The 23,565-nt window shown below is 42.8% G+C and overlaps 1 protein-coding gene across 1 annotated transcript in view; it reads right to left on the reverse strand.

Moving 5' to 3' along the window:
• The window catches only part of C3H1orf198 (chromosome 3 C1orf198 homolog), a 55,588-nt gene that overhangs the window by 8,447 nt on the left and 23,576 nt on the right, over positions 1-23,565 (reverse strand). Inside the window, exons 2-3 of the mRNA XM_075339521.1 lie at positions 20,953-21,003; positions 303-914 (exon numbers count right to left, since the gene is read on the reverse strand). Coding sequence (XP_075195636.1) covers positions 303-914; positions 20,953-21,003 — 663 coding nt within the window. The remainder of the gene's footprint in view (positions 1-302; positions 915-20,952; positions 21,004-23,565) is intronic.

The following is a 23,565-nucleotide window of genomic DNA, read 5'->3' on the forward strand; positions in this document are numbered from 1 at the left end:
GCTGTATTTGGCAATGTGATGCCCATACCGAGACAACTATGCAACGTCATCCCAAAAAACCTAGATACATAAACCACTTCCAACAAAGAGAACCAATTTCAGAACCCTTTATATTTCAACTGTACCCATACTCACCATAGTGCAGAATTAATGTCCCCAGTATTTTCAGTAGGTAGAGGGAGAAGTGATTTATTTTAGCATAAGATCTGTCATTCTTTTGTCTAGCATAAATCATATTCTAAGCAGATGAACATAAATTCCAAGGGAATATCTGTTAACAAGTCTATCTATTTTACACCGACCTGTGAAAACAGCTGAGGTCCTGATGAGCAAGCCTCATTTTCAGGTTCCTTACTGATTTCTGTAACTGGCGGCATTACTGGTGGTGGTTCTGGAAGAAAGACATCATCTAAAGTGCTGACAGAAGACTGACTTTGTCTGGGAATCTCCAAAGGTAAAGAAACACTACTTGGATTGGTTGTCTTTGGCTGCTTAGTGACCACTGATGGCTTCTCAGACACAAGAGACTTCTCAGGTTTCTCTGGCTTTGTAACTTCCTTCTCCTTTGGGAAAGAATCTTGTCTACAGAAGACGGGAAGTGGTTTCTCTCCCTTTTCTAAGGACTTTATTTGACTGGGTGTCAAAGACTGAAATTCTGAAGGGGAACCTTCAACTCTACAACGTTCCATGCTTATTTTCCAAAAAGCTGATTCTTCTTCTTTTCTGACTGGTGTAGACCCATCACAATTAGGTGTCCTGATTCCCTGAGATGGCTTGGCAGCTGAACTTGCAAGGGGAGTCTTAATTTGATTGCTTTGACTGGCAGATTTGGGGGTTTGTTTCTGCTCACTTTGAACAGTTGTGCTTGCTGGTTCTTGAGTAGACAATGAGGCAATGCTGAATTCTATCTGACTCTAATGAGAAAAATAAGAAAATGAAAAATGACAGGTTGTTACTATTCAATAATATAATTACACTTAAGACTTCTGATTGCTATTCTACCACCACTATGGCTAGCCAACCAGCTATAAATAACATCCATTTAGCCAAAAGGCAAAAAAAGTCTTAAAGAGGTTGTCCACTACTTTAACACTGATGGCCTAACCTTAGGATAGGACATCAATGTCTCATCGGATGGGGTCCGACAACCAGCACTCCGCCAATCAGCTGTTCTCAGTGCCGGCGGCTGTAAAATGCTCAGTTCTTGAGCTTTTCCGTCTTCTAATAGCAGCTGCGGCTGGGTACTGCACATTCAAATCAAAAGGAGGCGGATGTGCAGTACCTGGCCACGATCACTATCAGAAGATGCAGCAGCTCCGGAACTGAGCATTTCCACATGCCTGCTGCCGCCGCCAGCACTAATAATAGCTGATCGTTGGGGTTATGGGGTGTTGGACCCCAGGAATCAGACATTGATGACCTATCCAAGGATAGTCCATCAATATTAAAAGTAGTGGACAACATCATTTAAAAAAAAATTCTATACTCATTTGTCAAATCCCCTGCTGCTTTGTTGATTACTGCCAATTTTTATTTACTTGATTAAAGCAATAACACATTGCAAACTATGTGTATGCTGCAGCCAATCAATGACCCCCGTGATATATGGAACAGGCTGCAGCCGTCACATGGGTATACAGTATGCCCTTACTGCAGCCATGCAAACAAAGATTGTTGGCAAAGCAATAATATCTTCTCTGTCATTGGCCACATTTTTTGTTATCTCAAAAATTCCTTGTTACAAAATATAATGAAAGAATTCTAAATCTAGAAATAAATGACAAAAGTTAACAATTAGCTTAACAAAGGTGATTGTGTTCTCTGCAGGACTGACAGTCCTTAACTTTCACTTGAAAACGAATAGTCCCCATACACATTAGATATAATTCAGCCAAAGCTACTGACTTTGGCATGAGTGGCCAACTATTTAATGTGAATGTCCCCCTGTCTGTCCCCAGACAGATGATGTCTGGTAACATAAGCATTAGGCAGCTTGAATTCAAGTGCCAGATTCTATTATCCTCCCTAGAGATAAGTCGCTGTCAAAGTCTGACCCGTGGTGCCCACTACTAGGACAACCCCCTCTTACATGACATTCCCCAGTGTAAAATACACTAGGACAACCTCCTCTTACATGACATTCCCCAGTGTAAAATATACAGTGTGTGATTCTAAAAGAAATGGCTGCAGAAAGGACCGCTCCCCACTGCTCAATCTGGAGCAGATTATAATGTTTTTAACACTATTATCAAATACAGATTTAGGGTGTTAAAAACATTTTTGGGAGTGTTCTCTTAGTTAAAGCACTATATACTTTAAGGATGACTTGTCACCAGGTAAGAACGGTCAGTTTTTTCTTTTATTCCCACTGTTCGTTTTCTTCTTTTTCTAACTCTGCAATACAGAGGACCCTGCCTGCAAGGGCTCACAGTCTACAGAAGATGGGTGAGGGGACAGGAGGTGAGGACAGAGCTGGTTGCGTAGTGGTGTACTGGTCGGTCTGAGGGTTACTGCAGGTTATAGGCTTGTCGGAAGAGGTGGGTCTTCAGGTTCCTGTTGAAGGTTTCCACGGTAGGTAAGAGTCTGATATGCTGAGGTAGAGCGTTCCAGAGTATGGGGGAGACGCGGGAGAAATCTTGTACGCGATTGTGGGAAGAGGAGATAAGAGGGGAGTAGAAAACGAGGTCTTGTGAGGAACTGAGGTTGCCTGCAGGTAGGTACCGGGAGACTAGGTCACAGATGTAAGGAGGAGACAAGTGGTGGATGGCTTTGTATGTCATGGTTAATGTTTTGAACTGGAGTTTTTGGGCAATGGGAAGCCAGTGAAGAGATTGGCATAGAGGAGTGGCTGGGAAATAGCAAGGGGAGAAGTGTATTAATCGGACCGCAGAGTTTAGAAGAGATTGGAGGGGTGCAAGAGCAGGGGGTTGCAGTAGTCGGGGGGCGAAGATGATGAGGGCATGCACTAGTGTTTTTGCAGATTCTTGGTTAAGGAATAAAATAAGGAATTAAATAAATGGGAATAAAATAAGAGCAAAAACAGGTCACTTTTGAACTGGTGACAAGTCCTCTTTATAGTGCCAGAACAACACTGCATAGACTTACATTATAATGTGACTTCCAGCTCACACATAAATCCCATTGTGATCCGGCGAGTCGGAATTTTAGTCACATGAGTTATAAGAGGAAACCGAGGAAGATGGCGATCAGTACCGTAAGTATTTTGTTGCACTTACATTACATTACATATACATTTAGACAGATTTAGGCAATAAAAAATTCTTAGGCGTGCTTCTTTAAGAAAACAACCTGTAGGCTTCAAACTTTCCTACATTCCTTTTCTTTGGAAAATCTGTTCATGTATTTTTGGTTTCATTCTTGTTGCTATAAATAAGTATATTAATCTCTGCCAGAGCAGCTGTAAAAATAGCATTTTAAAGAAAAGACCCTCAGAGACCCACTGTAAATGTTTATATGAGCAAATGTATCACAACTTGTGGTAAAAACACACACATTCGGTAAGATGTGGAAAAGAGGACAAGGGTGCTCGTGAATTCCTGTATTCTGACGCCCCAGCTTTGAGATGACTAAATTAATCATTTGGGACAAAAACTGGTAACTAAGGATGCACTGACTAACAACTACGGCTGTTTAAAGGGAATCTTACACGTTTTGGCTATTTAATCTGAGAGCAGCATAGGACACTATGTGTCACTTATTAGGCTGTGTACTGTTTTATCAGCAGGAGATTATCACTAAATGACTACTTCCCATGAGCAGAGCAGTCAAGCTGATCTGTATAACCCCGCCCCCACCACTGATTAGCAGCTTAATGATAATGCACTGTTTACACAGGAAGCTGCCAGTCAGAGGTGTGAGTGGGTTATACACTGAACAGAAGACTTAAGCCCTTGTCACATTTAACTACTTACCAGCGATCCCGAAAACGATGCGACCTGATAAGGATCGCTGGTAAGTCGCTAGGAGGTCGCTGGTGAGATGTCACACAGTCAGATCTTACCAACGACGCAGTAATGATCAGCGACCTGTAAAACAATCTCGGCGGGCGTTGGGACTGTGTTAGGAGGTCGTTGTTAGGCGTCAAACACAGCGATGCGTCCTGCCCAGAAGCACATCGCCTTTGAAGAAAATGGTCCCAACCATTCAGCAAGGACTAGAGATCTCACAGCAGGGGCCTGATCGCTGGTAGGTGTCACACATAACGAGATCGATGCTGCGTCATGAAAACGGTGATGTAGCAACAATCTCGTTAGCGATCTCGTTGTGTGTGACGGAGCCTTTAGTTCTGCTACATGTACATCAGACAAAATAGAAATTGTATGAAAACTACACCAAGCAACCCAGTAAGTGATTCATCTATAGAATTTGTGTATATAGCCGTGTATAAATCAAGCACAATATAGTCTTACCCAACATAAAGAAAATAGATGAAAAAGCTGGCAGCTGGCCTTGTGTGGTTGTGTGACACATACCCAGTATGAAGGCGATATCAGCTGCCAGAAGGTTATGAGCCCTAAGTCTGAAGGCAATGAACAAGAACCTGGCAAAACGTGTCTCAATCTGGGGTGCTGTGAATAAGATGACAGTCCAATCCATAAGTGCCTGTTTATCACTAGAATCAGGCTTTCTTACCCTATATAATGCTACTATCAGATTATATAGCAAAAACCTGCTGAGAGTTCCTTTGAGAAGAGATCCCAGACATCAAAGGTATAGAATAAAAGTTAATTTAGGCCCCCCCCTTTACACATCCTCTGGTATGTATGGAAATTGACACCACACGTACCGGAGACACGGACACACATAAACCCATTAATTTTAATGGATTTCTTCAAATGTCTGTGATTTGACACGGACCATGTGTCCTTGTGGAGCACACGCGTGTCCGTGTGCTCCACATGGCGACAAGTCAGTTTGTGATAAAGCGGAGGAGGAAATACTGGGCACTATTCACATTCAGCGGTTATAGGTCTGTTTTTTGCTGGCAGCACGGATGTCACAAGGAACACACACTGATGTGATCCGTGTGACATCAGTGTGACAAATACCAGAGGACAACTCACTGAAATGAAATGAATTTTTATACTTTCCTGTCTCTGCTATTGCTTCTGGGCCCGCTCATTATGCTCATGAATAGTCACTGCACTGATTGTGGACCTGGAACCAACAGCAGCGCTGGAGACAAGTAAGTTTACAAGTTCATGCTGTCTGTGTGCTATCCAGATGTCAAAGGGATAGCACGCGGACAGCACACTGATGACATAAAATACAAAAAAAGACAGTTTGCGCTCTGATAATGCTAAAGTACGGAAACCATGAATGTGTGAACATGGAGCTGCTAAGGAAAATCTAAAAAAAAAAAAAAAATGAGATATTTAGCATATAGAAATGGCCATTTGTATATCTGCCCAGTTGCCCCTTCACGGCATATCTCGTAACTGGGTACCTAACGCTATACTGAAGCCTCTCTCTGGGTTAAAAACCTCCTGAGTTTTAACCCAGAGAGAGGCTTCAGAATAGCGTTAGGTACCCAGTTACGAGATATGCCGTGAAGGGGCAACTGGGCAGATATACAAATGGCCATTTCTATATGCTAAATATCTCATTTTTCTTAGATTTTCCTTAGCAGTAATGCAGGTCCATGTTCACACATTCATGGTTTCCGTATTTTAGCATTATCAGAGCGCAAACTGTCTTTTTTTGTATTTTATGTCATGTTCAGTCATGCGCCTGTTCACACGTCAGGTCGATGAGGCTGAGTGCAGGCAGTCTTTTTTGTCTAGCACACTGATGACACACTGACACATGGATGGCCAATACCCCATATGTGGTTGAAAATATATTTTGTGGCACAGTCAAACTTCAGAATAGAAGGAGCGCCTTGTAGGAGTACACATTTATATAGAATGGTTTGGGGGTGCCATGTCACATTGCAAGAGCCCCTGACATGCTAGAAAAGCAGACCCTCCCATAAGTGACCCCGTTTTACAAAGTACACCCCACAATGAATTCATCTAGGAGTGCAGTGAGCATATTAACACCACAAGTATGTCACAGAACTTTATACAATTGAGTGGTGAAGAAAATAATTAATTTTCACTAAAATGTTGTTTCAGACCCAAGTTTTTAATTTTTATAAGGGCTAATCAGAAAAAAATGGACCACACAATTTATTGTGTAATTTTTCTTGAGTGCGCAAATACCCTCCATGTAATCGGGAACCACTTTTCAGGTACTATGCAAAGCGGAAGTACCTGAAAAGTACAATGCAAATTCTGAAGTACAATATGGAGCACCATATTGTACTTCAAAATTTGCTGGAATGGTGTGCGGGTGCTATGTCACATTGCCAGAGCCCCTGAGGTGCCAGAGCAGCAGAAATCATGTGTCATGCCAACAGTAAAGCATCCCGAGACCATTTATGTGAGGGGATGCTTTTCATCCAATTGAGTAAGTTCACTCAAAATTTTGCTTACAAACCCTACAATTAATAAATAATGAGATCTAAACATACTCCAAGAGGAACTTCTCCCAAAGATCCTGGAGGACTTTTGTGATGAACAATGCTTCTTCTAGCACAATGGAGCAACATGTCACAAGGCAAGAGGGATAACTAACTAGCTTGGTGAACAGAACGTTGGAATTTTGGATCCATGGCTGCGAAACCCCCCAACTCCCCAGATTTATATCAGTGAATCAGTGGTCAATCCTGAAACAGCGAGTGGCAAAACAAACCGAAGGCAATCGCCACCCCATAACTGAAACAGAAAGCATCTACGGTAATGCACTGAAGAATAAAAAGTGTTATTTTATGATAAATACTGGAAACGTTTGTTTGAAAAAAAACATGTTAGTGACGCACACTGCATCACTAACAAGACATTGGGGTTGTTTAATATAAAAAAGGACATGACAGGTTCCCTTTAATATATCTGTCAATAAAAGTAAAAAGACTAATATAATTGTACTCAAGTAACCATAGAAAAATCAAACTAAAAGATATAAAAACAAATACATTTTGTGAAAACCAATATTTGTGGAAATCATAAAACTTTTTGCCCACACCTGTATATAAGCACAATGGTCAGATCCCAACCCTATCTCTGGTATTGAAGGAGAAGTGCATTGAATACATTAGAAGACCATCAAAAAGTTAATTTATTTTAGTAATTCAATACAAAAAGGGAAACACATGTATTATATAGAGTCATTACACACAGAGTGATCTATTTCAAGTGTTTATTTCTGTTAATGTTGATGATTATGGCTTACAGCCAATGAAAACCCAAAAGTCATTAGCTCAGAAAATTAGAAAAATTACCAAATTGGTGTAGGTCTACTGTGTTTTATCAAGACCAAAGTCAGCGCAGCTGTCTACCAGGAAATTTTAGAGCACTTCATGCTTCCCTCTGCCGACAAGCTTTTTGGAGGTGGAAATTTCATTTTCCTGCAGGACTTGGCACCTGTCCACACTGCCAAAAGTACCAATACCTGGTTTAATAACCACAGTATAACTGTGCTTGTTTGGCCAGCAAACTCGCCTGACCTAAACCCCATAGAGAATCTATGGGGTATTGTCCAGAGGAAGATGAGAGACACGAGACCCAGCAATGCAGACGAGCTGAATACTGCTATCAAAGCAACCTGGGCTTCCATAACACCTCAGCAGTGCCACAGGCTGATCACCTCCATGCCACGCTGCATTGATGAAGTAATTCATGCAAAAGGAGCCCTGACCAAGTATTGAGTGCATTTACTGTATAGACTTTTCAGTAGGGCAACATTTCATTTTTTAGTTGGTCTTATATAATATTCTAATTTTCTGAGATAATGACTTTTGGGTTTTCATTGGCTGTAAGCCATAATCATCAACATTAACAGAAATAAACACTTGAAATAGATCAGTGTGTAATGACTCTATATAATACATGAGTTTCTCTTTTTGTATTGAATTAATGAAATAAATTAACTTTTTGATGATATTTTAATTTATTGAGATGCATTTGTACCCAATTAGCCTGTGCAAAGGTCATTGAGTATGATCAGCTATGACATGGCATATTGTGATTGGTTGATCTTGTGTTATCACCTGTATATAGAGGTGTTATGTCATTTGTTTTGACTGATAAGGAAACACCTGCAAACTTTTTCTGAAAAGACGGGAAGTATGAGCAAGTTGTAAAAAGTCTCACTGGCCAGTGTGTTCATTTTATTTTTTAAAATTGCCAACATATTTTTTAAAAAAAATACTTGTAAGGCTGGGTTCACAAATCCAGTAGTGATCCGTTACCATACCGTTAAGAGATCCGTTTGCAAAAAAGTTGTGCAAACACAACTTTTTTGTCGTTGTTAAATAACGGATGGAGTCTATGAAAAACAGATCCGTTAACGGGATGCTATTGTCCATTTGTAATGGATCCATTAAGAAAACAACAGATCTGTTACAAATGCAAGTACAACGGATCCGTTACAAATGCAAGTACAACGGATCCGTTGTCCATAGACTCTCATGTTAAAAAACGGATCAGGCAGAAATCAGTTTCCCATTGGTTCTTTCTAACAAATGACAACAGGACATTAGCCTAACACAAAAACCTCATGGACAAACCGGGAGGCAGAGTAGGAAAGAGGTCCAGGGCCAGAAATCACGAGAGCCTGTCATTAACAAAGGGGTAAATCCTGAACACCAAAAAAGTACAAACCAATGCAAGGCCAATTGTATATAAAAAAAGTACAAACCAATGCAAGGCCATAAATATACCGTATATAAAAAAAAAATATTATTGAATAATAAATTAAAACATGTTGACACAAATATAGTTGTATTTAAAATCACAGGTAAAGAAGGTAAGGGCACCTGGTGTAGTTACACATATACGGATCACTGTAAAAGGCTAAAAAAATTGTTTAAAAGAACAGAGAGTCCTCAGTGGTTGATACCTTTTAATGGCTAACTGAAAAGATGGTAATAATTGCAAGCTTTCGAGACTACTCAGGTCTCTTCATCAGGCATGGTATAACACAAAATCTGAAGAGTCACGTATTTATACACAATCCTGTTGTGTATAAATACGTGACTCTTCAGATTTTGTGTTATACCATGCCTGATGAAGAGACCTGAGTAGTCTCGAAAGCTTGCAATTATTACCATCTTTTCAGTTAGCCATTAAAAGGTATCAACCACTGAGGACTCTCTGTTCTTTTAAACAATTTTTTTATCTCTACTGGCTAACACGGTACAAAGATATATTTTACTTGTAAAAGGCTAACAAGTTTAGGGCCCGGGTGAAAAAAATAGATATACGGTAATAAAGCAATTGTTAACAGTGCAAACAAGCATACTGAGATAAAACCTATTTAGGAAACTAAACCAAAGCACTGTGTGTTTATACGTATACATGCAAAAGAAATTGAGGTCAAGTAAGAATAAAGCAGTAATAAACCTGCGAGCTATATCCTTATTTTGGAATAACAAGCCTAAGAGATTAATAACACATGTACATACACACACATACACACGTGATGAAATAAAGTATCGTATTTTTAGTTTTATAACATGCTCCTGATTATAAGACGCACCCCAAATTTAGATGAAAAAAGGTAAAAAAAAAAAAAAGGGGTCCGCCTTATACTCCGGTGTTGTCTTACCGGAAGGGGTTGGCAGTGATGGTGGAGTGGCGTCACAGGAGGCAGGGGCGGTGCTGGTGGGGTCGGTCCTGGCAGCAGAAGCTGTGGTGGCTGTGTGGAGCAGGCCGCTGCGGCAGGTGTCCCAGGTGCTCTGTCGGCGGTCCTGGCTTCAAAGAAATGGCGCCCGGAGCGATGTGTGCGCAGTCAGCTGAGAGCTCCATCCGCACTCGCTAACTCCAGGCGTTATCATTTGCATTTGAACCCAGAGCATTTGGGATACTTACTGCACGGGCCTCCTCCATACAGTCACCGCAGCCTGCCACTTGCCCGCACAGAGAGGCAGCCTTCTGCCTGCCCACACCAAGACGCAGCCTGCCCGCACTGACAGCCGCCCGTGCCAATTCTCCACCCGGTAAGCAATATACGGATTTTAAGAGGCACCCTTCATTTTCCTCCCAAATTTTTGGGAGGAAAAGTGCGTCTTATAATCCGAAAAATACGGCATCATGAAGTGTAAGTGCATCCTTAAGAGTTTCGGACAGACCCCTCTGGAATTGACACCTGAGGGCTGTACTGAACCTCAGTGGAACATTGGCGGAATTTGATACAGTAATCCTTAGCAGTGCGGTTCCCCTATGTCAAGTTCTTGATCTTTGCATAAGAGACTTGGATTCTGACAGGTTCATCATAAATTATACCTAAGGCATCAAAGAAGGCGTCAACAGAAACCTGTTCTGGGCCTTGAGGGACTAAAAAAAAAGCCCAGGTCTGAGGGCCCCCCCACAGGATAGACATAATAATTACTACCCGCTGGGACTCATCCCCTGAAGATCGAGGTTGAAGGGTAAAAAATAATTTACAGCTCTCCATGTCTTTTTTCAACTGAAATTTTTTTAGGAAGAGCCACTGCAGATTTCTGAGAGTCCAACTGCACGTAGGAGAGTATATTATCATAGTCACAGTCAACAGCGGAGAGCTATAGGGAGCTTACATTAAACTAGATACCTGCCCCTGCAACTGCGACGATTCAAGATTCTGATAATCCTTAGTCAGATCCTAAATCATTTGCGCTAGATTCGCCACCTGATCACAAAGTATGTAAACTGGATCCATGCTGAAGAAAATGAAAAAAAAAGGGCCAGTTCTAATGTGACGCCAGTCACTACTCATGGACAAGCCGTGAGGCAGGGTAGTCAAGAGTTCCGGTGTCACTAGGAGTTTCTCTCAGAGTTCACCGATTGTCATTGTCACTCTCCTGGTGCTGCTGATCTACACAGGCAAACTCGGGCGTCGACTAGCTGTGGGATCATTCATCAACAGCTAATCTCTGCTAAGCCTGCTTGTTACCTCTGGGATCACATGTTGTTGGAAGCCTATCACACTGGCACACTTCCTATTTAAGATGGCGGAATCAGTTCTTTCATGCTAACTATAGTTTATTGCTGTGTTGGTCTGTGTTCTTTTGTGTACCACTCCTTCTGGTGATTATATTGCATGGTGCTTGGAGTTGTTGTGGAGTTCTCCAGTCGTCTTGTTGTTTCCTCTCTGCTCGTTTTCTTATACCTGTGTGTGAGAGTGTTGTGAGATATTTGGTTTCCCCTGTTTGCTTATCTCTGCTGGTTTAATCACACTCCTGTCCTAGCCCTCCCCTGGGATAGCAGGGAGGGGATATAAGATCAGAGCTCGTCAGGTGCAGAGCTTGGGTGGTGGCTGAGACACACTCACTTCAGAGGTAACTCTGAGATCAGGATAGCTAAGGCCCCCCTAGCCTGAGGGCCAGTCTAGGAGCCCCTAACCCCAGCTTTCTCCATAACCACCATGATATCCGGGGTCAGGAACCAAGACAGCTCATCATAAATAAAGCGGTAAGACAAAGGTGTAGTCTGGTCACAGTCTGAGTTAAGTATACCGGGAAGGTAGTGGATCAAGACAAAGGAGCTAGGTAAGGGTACTTTCACACTTGCGTTTTTTTCCTTCCATCACAATCCGCCCTTTTGGAAAACAGCGGAATCCGTTAACGGATTCCGCTGTTTCCCATAGACTTGTATGGATGACGGATTGTGCCAAAAGTACCTGCGTTGCTTCCGCTGGGCGACACTGCGTTGCTTCCGCCGGGCGGAAGGAACGCAGCATGTAACTTTTTTTGAGCAGCAGAATCCTTAGGATTTCACTGCGCATGCTCTCTCTGGCTCCCTGCACCCGTAACCAGGGTACACATCGGGTAGCCAAGCAAAGTGCTTTGCCTAGTTACCCGATATTTACCATGGCTACGTGTGCAGGGAGACCGACACTTCCCCTCTTGGCTCCGCCCCCTCCGCACTCCACTCCGCATGTACACACGCAGGCGTACACACACACACACATACGCATGCGTACGCGCACACACACACACACACACACACACACACACACACACACGCGCACACACACACCTGTCCTCAGCGCCATGGCCCCGCTCGGCTCCACCCACCCCGCACTCCGCCCCCGCACACATTCTCGGCCGGCTGCTGTGAGCGATCACCTGAGTGCTCTCAATAGTCTGCCGCCGGTAACTGTAAAAAAAAAAAAAAAAAAGCTGATTCCGTTGTTTTGTACGATCCGTTACATCCGTTGTGCCACTATATGCAACGCATCCATTGCATCCGTCACACAACGCAATGCAACGGTTGCCATCCAACGCAAGTGTGAGACTAGCCTCAAATGGATGGTTAATAGCAAGGTCCAAGGTCAGGCAGCAGTTCAAAGACAGAACACTAGAAACTAGGCAAACAAACACCAATGAGCTAAGGCTACAACTGGCAGTGATCTGATAACTTCCAGCAAGCTAAATTGCCAGGTAATTACCCAGAGCGGGAGACACCTGGAGAAAGCCTCACAGGCCCTGTCAGATAGGGTAACTGGGTTGATAATAATAATACTGACACACCCGGTACGCCCCTGACTTATTGGATGACTAAGCGGTCACTCACCATACTGACAGCTCAGCCTGCCCCAGAATGTATAGGGTGGCTGAGCTGTGTTCAGTGTCCGTCAGACGCTGGAACAATGAAAGTTAACTTAAATAAATGACTTTCATGGGTAGACTTTGTGACAAAAACATTTAGCAGGATCCAGCTCTTTATCTGCTATACAAGGATCTGTCCTTTGTTGCATGGCCCATGGGTTGTATCCAAACTGGCAGCTGTCTGGTGGAGTGAGTTGAGCGAAAAATCAAATATATCAGGTCAGAACCATAAATGAAGACAGACAAGGACAAATCCAAAAACAATAAAATAGTCTGGGGAAGCCAGATAGTATTCCAGGAGGTTTGCTAGAAGCAACATGCAAAGAAAGTAGTCAGGCAGTCCAAGGTACCGTATTTTTCGGACCATAAGACGCACTTTTTTTCCCCAAAATGTTGGGGGAAAGTTGGGGGTGCGTCTTATGGTCTGACTGTGGCTGCGGGAAATGAGGGTGCTGCGGTGGAGCGGGTCATCGGGGGCACGAGCAGGCTACTATAGCAGCCTGCTGTGACCATGTGTGCCCGCTCATTACATATGCACGCCCATCCTCCCGCCCATTTCTCAGCGCAGAAGCCGGCGCTGACAGGTGGGCGGGCGGACGAGCGGGGATGCGCGCATAGTAAAGAGCCGGTCCACATGATCACCCCTGGCAATTACAGCCTGGAGTGATCATGTGCGGCTGTATTCACTGCCCCCCGCACATCATTATCAGCGCGGGGTGCAGTGAATCAGTACACTCACCCGTCCCCGTGTGTGGAGCCGTTCCCCCGCAGCACGCGATGTCTTCCTGTCTGTGCCGGTCAGCTGATCTGTGCTGATCAGCTGATCGGCACAGACAGGAAGACATCGCGTGCTGCAGGGGAACGGCTCCACACACGCAGGTCAGCGGCGCAGAGAAGAAGATGATCGGTGTTGGAGGGAGTGAGGAAAAGGTGAGTATAAACGTTTGTTTTTTTTTCTCTGTGCTATAAGATACAGGCCATATACCAGGATGGTATATGAGCACGATGGGGGCATATAGCAGGATGGGAGTATATGAGCAGGAGGGATGGGGGGTATATGAACAGGATGGAAGTATATGAACAGGATGGGGGTATATGAACAGGATGGATGGGGGGTATATGAACAGGATGGAAGTATATGAACAGGATGGATGGGGGTATATGAACAGGATGGGGGTATATGAACAAGATGGGGGTATATGAACAGGATGGGAGTATATGAGCAGTATGGATGGGGGGTATATGAACAGGATGGGGGTATATGAACAGGATGGGGGTATATGAACAGGATGGGGGGTATATAAACAGGATGGGGGGTATATGAACAGGATGGGGGGTATATGAACCGGATGGGGGGTATATGAACAGGATGGGGGGTATATGAACAGGATGGGGGGTATATGAACAGGATGGGGGTATATGAACAGGATGGGGGCTATATGAACAGGATGGATGGGGGGTAAATGAACAGGATGGGGGTATATGAATAAGATGGGGGTATATGAACAGGATGGGGTATATGAATAGGATAGGGGAATATGAGCAGGATGCTGGTATATAAGCAGGATGGGGGTTTATAGCAGGATCATATACAAGGCAGGAGGATCATTACCAGGATGGGGTACCTTAGTAGAGAATTTGGGGACATTACCCCCATAACAGTGTCAGCAGCAGATCCTCGCCCCATAACAGTGTGTCATGACCACATTTTTTTGCTTAAAGTTTTATTTTCCTATTTTCCTCCTCTAAAACCAGGGCGCGTCTTATAGTCTGGTGCGTCTTATAGTCCGAAAAATACGGTATATCTAGAGGAACTCACCATAACATTGCCAGGTCAGAAAATGTAATCCAATACCAGAGCCCCAGAGAAATATAGCAATATATAATTGACAAAAGTGACAGAAAAGTGGAGATTTAAACAGAATATGGGCAGTTAACATTTTTCCTCCACTGATTATCTGTGCGGGGGTCATGCTGCCGCATTACAGTAATGATTACAACTTAGTTTCCACTCCAAGGTCTTTAGGATGCCTCTTACAATCCAAACCATATAATAGCCAAACTACCAAAAGCCAAACATAACTGTACAGAAACTGTATGGTGTATATAATTAAATGCTATCTTGGTGCATTAAGGTTCAAAATAATATTGTCTGCGAAAAAGTAGGAATTTTCCAACCTCTGACAGACAGCAGATTGGAATGTGAATATATAAACTTCCACAAAAGAAGATTTTATGTTAAAAATCTAGTTACTCTCAGCATTTTTAACATTGCCACCTTCATAAAAAGAAAAATAGTCTTGAAATATCACTGCCAATGTAAGACATCAGTGCGATAAATGCTGAAATCCTACAGGTTAGAGGACCTCATCTTCAGATTGCTCAACCACTCCGTTCTAGCGTGGAATAGTTGCTGCTTCTGTTGTCCTCAGACCATACCAGGGAGGCCGGGAACACAAGATCCCTAATAAAATGATTCTTCTGATCTTTTAACACATTGTTAAATGAATGTTTCACATGGAGCAAAAATTGAAGCATCTGGCGGACAGCACTTAGATGAAGAATAAGAGAAAAAGTGAGCTGTGAGGCTCTCCAAACTGTGTTTCACAAGACATATTAAAGGGAACCTGTCAGCAGAATTTTCGCAATTAAACTAAAAGATTCCCCTTCTGCAGCTCCTGGGCCCATAATCTCGCGCCTGCGCAATCACCTCACCAGCGTTCACGCTTTGCACAGTGCTCAGTCCCGCGATAGTGCCACTGGGCATGCACGAGACCTCGGGAGCACAAAGTTAGATGAGGGCGTATGTAAATGAGCAATGGGGGATGGTGAACAGCGGCAGGAGGGCGAATAACGGACGCAATACCGCCCCCGTGACCATGAAACCACATTAGCATACCAAAAGGTAAGAATTTATAAAGTGTTTATTTAGGTCTGAAAGGGGGGCACAGTAGCAACAGGAACCTTTTCTAGAATGCAGCCCAGGAGCTGCAGAAGGGGATTCTTTTAGTTTAATTGCGAAAATTCTGCTGACAGGTTCCCTTTAAGGAGTTGTCGTATTAACCTGGATGGAACATGTAGGAGGCCACGGCTGCAAAAGTGTATTCATCCTAAAATTGCCATTAAAGCAACAATTTACCCAATATGACTCAATTTACACAATTTATTACTCCTCCCGCCCATCATTTTTCAGCGCTGAAGCCGGCGCTAAAAGGTGGGCAGGATGATGGTCGGGGGGTGCGCGCATAGTAAAGAGCCGACCCGCGTGATCACACCTGGCAACTACAGCCATACGTTTATTTTTTTTCTGTGCCATAGGATACAGGCCATATAGCAGGATGGGGTATATAGCAGGATGAATGCATATACCAGGATGGGGGGGGGGTATTTATCAGGATGGGGGTATATTATGAGTAGGATGGGGTATATAGCAGGATGGGGGTATATTATGAGCAGGATGGGGGTATATAGCAGGATGGGGGTATCTAGCAGGATGGGGGTATCTAGCAGGATGGGGGTATATAGCAGGATGGGGGTATATAGCAGGATGGGGGTATATAACAGGATGGGAGTATATAACAGGATGGGGGCTATACCAGGATGAGGGACATATATACAAAGATGGGGATCATATACAAAACAGGAGGATCATTACCAGGATGGGGTACCTTAGTAGAGAATTTGGGCACGTTACCCCATAAGTGTCAGCAGCAGATCCTCGCCCCATAACAGTGTGTCATGACCACATTTTTTTTGCTTAAAATTTTATTTTCCTATTTTCTTCCTCTAAAACCAGGGTGCGTCTTATGGTCCAGTGCGTCTTATAGTTAAAAAAATACGGTATTTACTCTATAAAGAAAGAACCCCCTTTCATTTTGCAGTGTTATCCTGTGAATCCTTTGAGAACACCAATAACTGGCGAAACATGCCAGGGAAGGAGAAGGGCAACAATCTTTAGCGATCTAATGGTGGCGTGTTGTCTTATTATATAATACGGTAGCTCTATAAAGATATGCAGTGTGCCTATAGCCTACAATAATAATTACAGGTTTTAAAGTGTAGTAAGTTTTTCAAAGAGAAAGCATTGGGTTTTACATTTAGCAGTAATTGTGAAATCCAGGTTTGATGTTTATAGCGTAAATAGTTCAGAATTAGGAACTAAGATGAATGAAGGTAATTTAATAACCTAATGGCAATTTACCAAAAGGACATATAATACACTCCCCAACATTGAATTGCAACAGCAAAAAGGAACAGTCGTGGCATTATGAAAATCACATGATTGACAGACATGATAATGATAAGCAAATGATGAAAATGTGTAAACAACATTTTCAATACATCTCGATTTCATCATTTTCAAGTATGAACACCATGTACAAAAATCCCTGCACTTACACGCCTTAGCTGCTATCAATGAGGATATTAATGGTTGTCTAAGGAATGTTCTGCCAGGCTGAATGCACTTGGACAAGCAAATCATCAAGATCTACTGCTGGCAGCTGCCTTTGCAATTGCTGAACAATAACATTAGAGATGTTCGGTGTTTAAAAACAGCTCCTGGGATACTTTGGAGACATGGCAGTACCACTGCTTCAATGGCAAAATCAATGTAAAGCCAAGCTATTAGTGTACCTCTTATGCTCACTAGAGAGGTCCAGTCACTGTACACTATACTACCACACAACATAATAATCCCAGGAAACATTTTTCAACAAGACAACGCCATACTGCATACTGATTGTGGTATAGTGATCAACTTGTGTAGCCTAAACATGCTACTATGGTCTGCAGCATCTCCGGACTTGTCTTCCCTAGAGTACATCTGAGATGGCATTAGGCAAGGGACGCAATTACAAGGGGAGCTGCCAGCAGCAGATCTTGATAATTTGCGTGCTCAAGTTTATACAGCGAGGCAGGATGTTCATCACACCCCCATTAACCCCTGGCAAGCCCTTAAATGCTGTTGTCAATTACCGTCAGCAGCATTTCTGAGGCACACTCTCAGCATGGAATTTGTTCAGCCACCAACTGCAAAACCACAACGTGATTGTGGAAAGCCGATGAGCTGCCATGACAGTCCGAGGACTTGCCGGAGGTTCCCGTCTGTTCAGTTAATTCTTCTATGACGTCTAGCCACAGAGTTGATTTGAACTAAATACAGCAATACTGCAGCATATAATAAAAACATTCAATCAATCAATCAATCACAAGTTCAAATCCCCTAAAAAGAGTAAAAAAAAAAGCATAACATTTTTTTATCATCACTAGCCTTTTCCCACCATTTACATAGTTGGTATTGCAGCATCCATATAGGTCAGATCTATCAAAATACAAAATAAATTAACCCGACCAGTAAAAGCTATGAAAAGGAAAAAAAAAAAAGGATCATCAGCTTGCCCATCAAAAAACAAGCGCTTATATAGGTCATCAAACCTAGAAATTAAAAAGTTATGGGTTTAAGAAAATGACAGAGCAAACCAATTATTTTTTATATAGTTCAAAACATAAAAAAGGAAAGATATAAAAGTTATGGCTGATGCAAAAAGGGGAAGATAAGGAATTAGAACTCAAAAACAAACATGGGCTGCATCCTCAAGGGATTAATAACCTCACTCACAGCAGGCCAAGTTATAGTGCGTGTATTACGAGCCTTGTCAAACTCAAAACTGAATAAATCGAGATGTTTTGAAAATTTGAAAAACTTTTCCATCTTGGTGTTGCAATTTCAATATCAAGAAGTGTATAAATATTTTGTCTCAAAAATATATATGTGTTGTCAGCTCACCTCATACGTAATTCCAAGACAACCTGAAAAAAAATCACAGGTGGTGCTCAGAGAAAAGGAATCTAGGTTGGAATCAGGTAAGCATGAACAGTGTTCCCAAGAAACCAGGGGGTGGGTAATCCTGCACCCAATCTCCAAGGGTAGTAAGATAAAATATAACTTTTTTCAACTCGTGATATGGATTGACTAAAATTATATTTTATCTTACCACTCCTAGAGTTTGAGTGCAGGACTACCCATCCCCTGATTACATTGGAACAATATATACCCTTTTTTGCAAGTCTTTTATGTATTAGGAATATGTTGTTAACAAGACACACAAAGCCACATTAAACTCAATTTTAAGATGCCTTCAATCCAAAAACTACATTGCGTATTGTGGTTACTTACTGAGAATCTTACAACACATTGCAAGCTGCATGATGCTATTAAGAGTCATTGCTGGTGTCATGAATGTGAATCTATGTTCAATTCTGATCATATTAAAGGGGTGGTTCACCCATATTTTTTATTGACTAGATCGATATTATATTGAGAAACAATGTTTCTCTCAAATACCTTGTGTTGTCAATAGTGCCTGTGAGAGGCGCTATTGCAGACCGCTGCTCCCCGTCCAGTGACGTACCCGTCCAATGCTGCCTCGTCACATCCGTGCAGCCGGCTACATTCTGAGCTCATCTGCTCCCTGCTCCTCCTCCCTCACAGCACGTCTCTTGCTTGCAGCGTTCTGCGAGGAGGGAGGAGGGAGGGGGAAGCAGGAGACGCGCCGTGCTGTGCTAGGAGGGAGGAGGGAGGGGGAGGGGGGAGCAGATGGGATGTGACAGCAGTGAAACACCGCTCACAGCTCAGAGTCTGGAAGACTGTAGCCGGCTGCACGGATATGACGTGGCAGCATTGGACGGGTACGTCACTGGACGGGGAGCAGCGGTCTGCAATAGCGCCTCTCACAGGCACTATTGACAACACAAGGTATTTGAGAGAAACATTGTTTCTCAATATAAGATCGATCTAGACAATAAAAAATATGGGTGAACCACCCCTTTAAATTAAAATTGAGCTTAGATTAACATTCATGGGACAACAAGAGGGACAGGTGACTTAAACAGCCTGTCGGGATTGACACTGAATTCAGCTGCTGGTAATGTATTGTAATACATGCAGGCAACAAAATGTTTAAAACTGTTAAATGTTTTTCTTCATATGAGCTATAAAATGAAATTTAAAAAGATGAGACGTTGTCCATAGCCTTTAAGACTAAAAAAAATCAGTTTTTCCCAGTTATAAAGTGGAACGCTCAGAAGTCTATTTTTACATGTTATTCAGTTAGTCGGAATGTATACTATTTCACAAGCATCCAAGGCCTCTTGTGACCAGAGGAAGCTGTTTAGTTTGGCAGGCTGGAGAATTTTAAATTGTAGAGAGAAAGGAATCTGATTCTGTCTCTTTGTACCTGAACATTAACTGAGACAAGAACCAGAGAGACTGGCAAAAACGTAAAAGATTAAGGTCTATGTAAAGACAAATATAGAATACCGGAGTATACAGTGTGTCCACCCATATCCTGTCCACCGCCATTAACTTGAGAACGGCAGCAACTTTAGGAATAGAAGTGGTGTCTAGGTATAGTAAAGTAGCCATGCGCTATGCAATGAAATCACCTGTAGCGCCACCTGGTGGAAAACAATGGAGTTAGCATTTTTATCTCGAAAACGGAACGAGATAGAGAAAAAAGTGAATTACAAAGTTGTAGGGCATCATCAATTCAATACGAATCGACACCTTGCATACAGAAATACTATGATTAGAATGTGTAAAACTCACAAGGCTGCGGACGTGATGGCGCCATTCACCACAGCAACTTTGCTATTCGCAGGCGTGCAGCACTCACTATATCCACCTGATTGATCCCCTGTTCGCTACTCACAGCTGAATATTTGTGTCCAGCACGTGTGACAGTGTATACATGAAAAAGGTCAGATTGCCACAAACGTCTCGATATTATACACTACATAAATTAAAGGGATCTTTTTTTCATTACAACATTGAGTGCCGGATTCTTTTTTCTACAGCAACCCTTTAATGTCCTAGAGCAGTGATAGCAAAACTATGGCACGCGTACCAGACAGTTCAGGCAGAGCCCTTTCTGTTGGCATATGCGCCAGTCTTGCAGCACTGGGGCCCTGGGTTCAAATCCTACCAAGGACATCCGCAAGGAGTTTGTATGTTCTCCTTGTGTTGGCGTGGTTTTCCTCCTACACTCCAAACACATACTGATAGGGAATTTAGATTGTGAATCTTAAAGTGGACAGTGATGACATGAATTAATAGTGCTATATAAAAGAGTAAAGAAAATAAACTGTACAATATTTTAACTAAAGTGCCATCCAAAGTAGTTTATTTTTAAAAAGCCTAGAATTAAAGGGAAAATGTGGTAATGTGAAAACTCAAATACTAAGGCCAATTTTCTTTGTGATCAACATTTATGTCTCATGGAGCATAGACCAACACTTACTCTAGTTTCCCAAGAAAATGGTGCAGAATGTTCATCTTGCCAGGTAATATCCTACAAGAGAAGAAAAACAGCGTGGAATGTAAATATTCTGCCAATGACATGTTCACTGCATATTAAGTTCTGATAACACTGTTTAAACCAATATCGGAAAATTCTGAGTGAAAAAAAATATATGATATGCTCAATGATATAAAATAACACCGATCACCCGACTTAACTCTCTATAGAGTTATTGTAGTAGCTTTGAGCGTCTATTGTAAGCGTTGATCTTACGACACAGGCGCCGGAGGGTAGATCAGCCCCCTTTTCTGTCAGCTGACTCTAAGCTACAGAAGGGGCCTGGTTGAATGGACTTGATTGAACTCTAACTTCAGCCTTAAAGAGAACCAACCACCTGGATTTTGCGATATGAACTAAAGGCATACAGGCACTAAGATGCTGAATCCAGGCATAGCTGTTGTAGAAAGGTTTTATGCTTGGTTGATGAAATATCTTTAATCAAACTTGCAGAAATGCACTACACTTTGATTGACGTGTGCAACATGGGTGGGCTTTTGTGGGTCGGGGTCCTCGACGTTTATTCCTTGTCCGGCTGTTATGTCACCACCGGAGTTCACTCCAGCGACTTCTACTCCAATCGTCAGGCGACGCCGTGTTCCTGCCGTGGATGGTGCTGGTGATGGGAGAGGAGTCGATGCCAGCGGCACCGGTGGGCGCAGGCTCCGCTCATCCACTGGGCTGGGTTATCTTGGGATCTGCAGTACCACTGGCTGACTATAGGTGGCGTGTGTCTTCCAGCTGCAGTTACCATCATTCAGCTACAGCCAATGGGAAGACACCACACCCTTCTTAATTCCCCTTCTGTCTGCTGACCACTGCCAGAGATAGTTCTGATATTCTGGCTCCTGTTCTGTTTTGCGATTCTGGTGTTGACTGCTGTTTATGTACCTCGCTGCCCGATCCGGATTTGACCTCTGTTACGTTTTCTGATTACGTCCTTGACTACCGATTCTGTTCCTGTTCTGGAATTCCTGGTTTGACCCTGCCTGTCGACTACTCTCTTGGACTGCTGCCTTCCACAGGTAGTGATCTCCAGGGCCCTGTGTAATTCCAAATCCCTGTATAGGGGTTAAAGGGTTTCAGGGTTCTGGGGGTCCTGCTTGGTGAGTTGTTTCCCTCTATCCTGTCCATTACAGCCCATCTGAGTCTGTGGATCCAGGCAGGCGTTACACCGGTGTCCTCCTGGCTTACCATCTTTCCTTTATTTGAATATTGCGCTGCGCCGCCACTGCTGCTGTTGGCGGCGCATGTGCATTGCCACAGTAATTCTGTCTTCATTAACATGGCGCCGGGGTCCACGCATGCATGTACCACAATCTCTAGTCTGTGGAAAAAAAAAGACTATGAGAGGTATCGCAGATTAGGCAGATTTTTTTAAAACATTTTTTACTTCCCATACGCCTGTCGCTCAGTCTTCACCACAGGGTCTTCAATAAAATGGCACCCGAGGTCGTGGTATGCGCATGCACAGACTCCTGAGCCATTTTAATGAAGAATTACGACGGTAATGCGTATATGCCGCCAACAACAGCAATGGCAGCACAGCGCGATATTTATATAGAGAAAAAGGGGCAAGCCAGGAGGACACCGGAGGAAGAATAAAGGCCGAAGACCTAATCCACAAAGGCCCGCCTCAGTTGCACACATCAGAGTGCAGGGCATTTCTACAACTTTGATTAAAGATAATTCATCAACCATGCATCGGATCTTTCTACAACAGGTATGCCTGGATTCAGCATCTTAGTGCCAGTATGGCACTGCCTTTAGTTCATATCACAAAATCCTGGTGGTTGGTTCTCTTTAAACACTATGAAACTATTAAGAAAGCAAAACATTTTATACAAGACATTGACACATTTGCATTTTGATATCATTTTTTGGGGGACTTCTATAAATCTTAGGACTATGCCAATGTACTGCACTGAGAGCTTCACAATGATTAGTTACTTTAAACTGACTTTAGAAAAGTTATAAAAACATTTTTTTGTGCTTGAGTCTTTCATTTATATTTTAAGCTGTTCCAACTAGATTACAGAGCAGCGGATGGCAGATCTAAATACAAACACACGGAAACACATAAATATAGGTTTACCCTACAATAGTTTGGAACAGAGCATGAGGACAGCCAGAAAAATGCGCCCTCGATTCCTGTTTGTATTATTGTGGTGCCAAGCGTGTAGACGGGAAGCCGCAGAGGACGTGGACTGTATGTGCTTAGTCTATCTCTCATGATGGTAACACTGGTGTCAAGATTTCTGTTTAGCTGCGTCTGCTTTACATAACAATTTGCATAAGACATAGTTAAATGATCCATTACATATCAGTCTGGCTTTATATGTGAGGATTTATCTTAAAAAAATTGTTTAAAAGAACAGAGAGTCCTCAGTGGTTGATACGCTCTGGGAGCGGGAGCTTGGGAAATACCCCAGGCGTGATATCAGCCAATGTGGAACTAGTAGACAAGTCATGAAACCCCTCGTTCTGTAGCTAAATTCCTAACTGTCACAATGAGAGCATTGGCGTCCGCCTACGACGCTCCCAGGCAAAGTTATG

Source organism: Anomaloglossus baeobatrachus, chromosome 3 (genome assembly GCF_048569485.1).
Source record: "Anomaloglossus baeobatrachus isolate aAnoBae1 chromosome 3, aAnoBae1.hap1, whole genome shotgun sequence".
Lineage (NCBI taxonomy): Eukaryota > Metazoa > Chordata > Amphibia > Anura > Aromobatidae > Anomaloglossus > Anomaloglossus baeobatrachus.